At 37.4% G+C, this 4,625-nt stretch overlaps 1 protein-coding gene across 1 annotated transcript; it reads left to right on the plus strand.

Annotated features, from left to right (window-relative positions):
- Positions 1-2,663: 2,663 nt before the first annotated feature.
- Positions 2,664-3,443, plus strand: LOC110888339. The gene has a single exon (XM_022135869.1). It carries the CDS (start codon positions 2,664-2,666, stop codon positions 3,441-3,443), a length of 780 nt encoding a protein of 259 aa, XP_021991561.1.
- Positions 3,444-4,625: the final 1,182 nt, after the last annotated feature.

Below are 4,625 nucleotides of genomic sequence, written 5' to 3' on the forward strand. Positions count from 1 at the left end.
TTCTACATGTTAATTTGATTATTGTTGATGAAATTTTTATGAATAATTGATTTGGAACCATATGTTCATGGTCAAAATAGTAAATTATGGATTAGGATAATGATTTTTATTATGAAAGATTATAATTAACCATTGATGAGATAGGATGGACATGTTATAACTACTTGTACATCATGCTTTGTAGGTAGTATGCACACCATGTGTTTGATGAAATGTCTAAATAAATTTAGATGTGATCTTGTATGAAAATTTGCTAAATTGATGAGATGTGATCATGGTGGGAATCTATGTGATTTATAGATGTCATACTGGATAATAAGGATTGTGAAAGTAATGTCATGAAAGCTAAAGTATGAAGTTATGACATATAGGCACGAAGAAAGAAGAAGGCGCAACTCACTCGAAGTCACAAGCATCTCAAGATCGCGGTAAGTTCATATGAACTTTATGTACTCTACTTGTAGATTTATGAATGATAATATTTAGTACTATGAATTTAGTGTAAGTTTCCTTTATGGTTCATGATTGAATAGATGCAAAGAGTTATATGGAGAAATGTCCAAAAGATAATGTTTGAAGTAAATTTGAAATAACCTGTCTAATGGGTTGGAATGATAAGTAGAATGAGTGTTGGAATGTTTGAGAATTTGACTTGTTCATAACGGGTCAAATAATGTAAGTATAGTGAAAGATATGGTACGTAGCGGTTCATTATAAATGAATCGGAAAGTGGTATGATGAATGTTTCCGAATGAAGATGATTATGTTAGTAAAGTAATATGTTATGTTAACGGGTCGAATAATGATATGGAATTAAAGGATTTCAATTGTTATGTATTACGAACTAACAATGTTTTATTGTTATGAATGATAGTAAATCCCATGCTTAATCGCGGCGCGCTCGAACCGAACACACCACATCGCTCGTCACACGCTTCCGATTAATGTTGTCTTTTGTAAAAAGGGTCAAAATAGCTTTTGTTAATTAGATGTAAGGCTTATGGTTAGGAAGTTTGTAACTAGTTTGGTTTTTAACTCTTTTTGGTAGTTGGATAAAGTACTCATGACGGACTTTGTTTGGTCATAACCTTAACATATTTTGAAAAGTGTCGCAGAATCTATTTTAAATTATGTTGTTAAAACAGGGGGTAAGTTCTTGTTACAAACGGGTCATGTCGAAAATTTTGTAAAATTGTATGAACTTTATGTTATTAGTCGAATGTGAAAAGTTGGGTGTTTCAAGTTGGTATCAGAGCCCAGGTTTGAGAGATTCAAGTATTAGAGTAAGATGCTTGAACTCAAACCAAAAGCTCGTATGAAGGTGTGTTCGTTCCGCGGCGCTATGCAAGTAAGTAAATAATAAAGTTGATACGTTTATAGTTAGAATTGAAAAGAAATTTATAGGTTATTGTTTTGAAACTGAGATTTAAGGTAAATAACGATGTTAAGTGGGTCCGTGTTTGAATTACAGACCCGTAGCAAAAAGAATCAAGTAAAACGGATAAACGGTTTGAAAGTTACGGCCGTTTTCGTAAAAAATAATAAGCCGAAAACGTATAAGTTAAGAATTTCCTTAACCCAGATGTTAAATTTCAAGTTCACATGATAGAATGTTAATTTACGATCATGTAGGAAGAAACGGGAGGTAAAATGGATAAACGATTTGAAAGTTACGGCCGTTTTCGTAAAAAGGATTAAACCGGAAAATCTGTAGCTGGGCTGCAGCGTAACCTTTTAAAGTTTTTAAATGTGGTTTAGGTCTCTAAGTATAGGGAACTTGTTCTAATCAATTTCTAAAGCCTTATAAACAATGTTAAGATAAATTTGATATTAAGAAAGATAAGGGAAGGCATGTATATTTATGAAAGGATGAGAATGTAAATCGTTGTGATCAAAGATTATGATCTACACAATACGGTATGATCGTCAAGGACGATGATGTATAAAGTATGCATTATAAAATGAATATAATATGCTAACATGAGTTCCAATATGATGAAGAGATGCATAAAAAAATCTAATGAATGTAATGAATGTTTTATGTAGATGGCTGATGTAGTGAATGTAAATGATGACGATGAAGCACGTCGAAATGAAATGAGAACGATGATTGTGGAAGAAGTAGAAAAAGCGATCGAAGCCAGTATTCCCCGACTAGCTCAAGAAGTGGAAGGTCAAATATTGGGGGTAGTCGATACTCTAGTAATGTCCAAGGTGGATGAATTGAAGGAAATGATTAACGAACTGCACATTTACTTCTTATAAACACGGCCTCAGTACTTGAAATCCATCTTTGACAAGCTATCGGGTCAATTTCCCCTTTGTATGGCAAGGTGTTACATGCCATGAATTCCTTGTACGTGCACCTCCGAGTACTTTTGGAGGATTAAGTGTTGTTTGTTACGGGCCTCCTACAACTCCAGGCAAAAGATTCGTGGGACGCACATTCGAAGGAATTGGGGGATGACAAAGTACAAACGTTAACGTGGCAAGAGTTCAAGGAGCCATTTCTGAAATATCATAGCCCACAATCCACAATTGATAAGATTCAAGAAGACTTCTTACGTCTTTGACAAAAAGATGAAACGATTGATGAAATAACAAATAAGTTCCTTGACAAGGTGAAATTTTGTGGGGAGATAGCGGGGACTGAGAGGTTAAAAATGATGCGTTATCATGCTATGTTAAAGGCTGAATATCGGGAGTTCGTAAACCCCTCGAAGTGTGCAACGTTGAATGAGTTAATCGACTGGGCAAGAGATAGGGAGATTGAGTTAAGAAGGCAGGTTGAACGGGGAGAGAAAAGGGTGGCGTTGAAACCTACCAACACAAACCCATCGAAAAAGGCAAAATATCAAGATCAAAATAGGAAAGGGAAGACAAGTAGTGGGATTCCGACTTGCAAGACATGTGGGAAACATCATTCGGGTGAATGTCTGTTGGGAAAGGAAGGATGCTACAAATGTGGGCAAGAGGGACATCCGTATTATAGGTGCCCCGAAAAGTCAAAAGCGTGTTACAATTGTAATCAAACGGGGCACATTAAAGTAGAATGTCCGAAACTCCAACAAGGGGCAAAGAAAGATGGAAAGAAGGATGAGTCTTCCAAGGCTCGTGGGAGAATGTTCCAGTTAACCTCGGATGAAGCTAAGGCTAGCCCGGATGTGGTTTCAGGTAGATTCTTGGTTAATTCTATGCCTATGAATGTTTTATTTGGTTCCGGGGCTAGTAGATCGTTCATTTCTAATGAATTGTTAGTTCATCCATCGTTTAAGTTTGAAAAGATGTTAGTACCCTTAGAAGTGGAAGTTGCTGATAGTAAAAGTTATTTGTTACATGATATTTTTAGAAACTGTAAGATCTTAATCGAAGATGAGGAATTTAGTATAGACCTTGTACCGATGTACATGGGGGAATTTAAAGTAGTTGTAGGAATGGATTAGCTATCCCAAAACCACGCTGAAATTCAATGCGAAAAGAAAGTCATTCATGTAGTAACCTCGGGGGGAAACGGGTAAGTATTCAAGGAGATCAGGTCATCAAGTCGAAATTGTGTTCTATAATCAAAGATGTCAAACATGTGAAGAACGGAGGTAAGGCGTATCTATCTTACGTGATTGACACCAATCGAGGTGTTCCAAAGCTTGAAGATGTGAATGTAGTGAAAGAATATCCGGATGTGTTTCTGGAAGATTTACCGGGGCTTCCGCCTGAACGAGAAGTAGAATTCAAGATAGAACTTAACTCGGATGCAAAACCGGTAGCTAAAGCTCCTTATAGGTTGGCCACGACCGAAATGAAAGAATTAATGACGCAACTTCAAGAGTTGCTCGATAAGGGTTTTATTAAACCAAGCGTTTCACCGTGGGGAGCGCCCGTATTATTCATGAAGAAGAAAGATGGTTCGATGCGAATGTGCATCGACTATCGAGAGTTGAACAAGTTAACGGTGAAGAATCGTTACCCGTTGCCCAGAATTGATGACCTATTTGACCAGCTTTAAGGGGCAAGTTGGTTTTCGAAAATCGATCTGCGGTCGGGTTACCACCAACTGCGTGTACGAGAAGAAGATGTGCCTAAGACTGCATTTCGAACGCGGTACGAACATTATGAGTTTTTAGTAATGTCCTTTGGGCTAACGAACGCACCAGCTGCGTTTATGGATTTAATGAATCGGGTGTGCCGACCTATGCTTGATAAGTATGTAATCGTTTTTATTGACGATATACTAATATACTCCCGAAGTGAAGCAGAGCATGCTTCCCACTTACGTGATGTATTGGAAATGCTTCGCAAGGAAAAGTTATATGCAAAGTTTTCAAAGTGTGCCTTTTGGCTTAGAGAGGTACAGTTTTTGGGTCATGTAATCGACGCGGATGGTGTCCATGTGGACCCGTCCAAAGTAGATGCGGTAATGAATTGGGTACCCCCGAAGAATCCAAGTGAAATAAAAAGTTTTCTAGGCTTGGCTGGGTACTACAGGAGATTTATCCAAGATTTCTCCAAGATAGCCTCGCCTATGATGAAGTTAACAAAGAAGAGTGAAAAGTTTATATGGGGCGAAGAACAAGAAAAAGCGTTTCAGACTCTAAAGGAAAAGCTCTCAAATTCTCCAGTGTTGACAT

The sequence above is a fragment of the Helianthus annuus genome, chromosome 11 (assembly GCF_002127325.2).
Source record: "Helianthus annuus cultivar XRQ/B chromosome 11, HanXRQr2.0-SUNRISE, whole genome shotgun sequence".
Lineage (NCBI taxonomy): Eukaryota > Viridiplantae > Streptophyta > Magnoliopsida > Asterales > Asteraceae > Helianthus > Helianthus annuus.

What these genes read in the sequence shown, in the direction of transcription:
- LOC110888339 (XM_022135869.1), top strand. Translation starts at nt 2,664, where the DNA reads ATGATGCGTTATCATGCTATGTTAAAGGCTGAATATCGGGAGTTCGTA.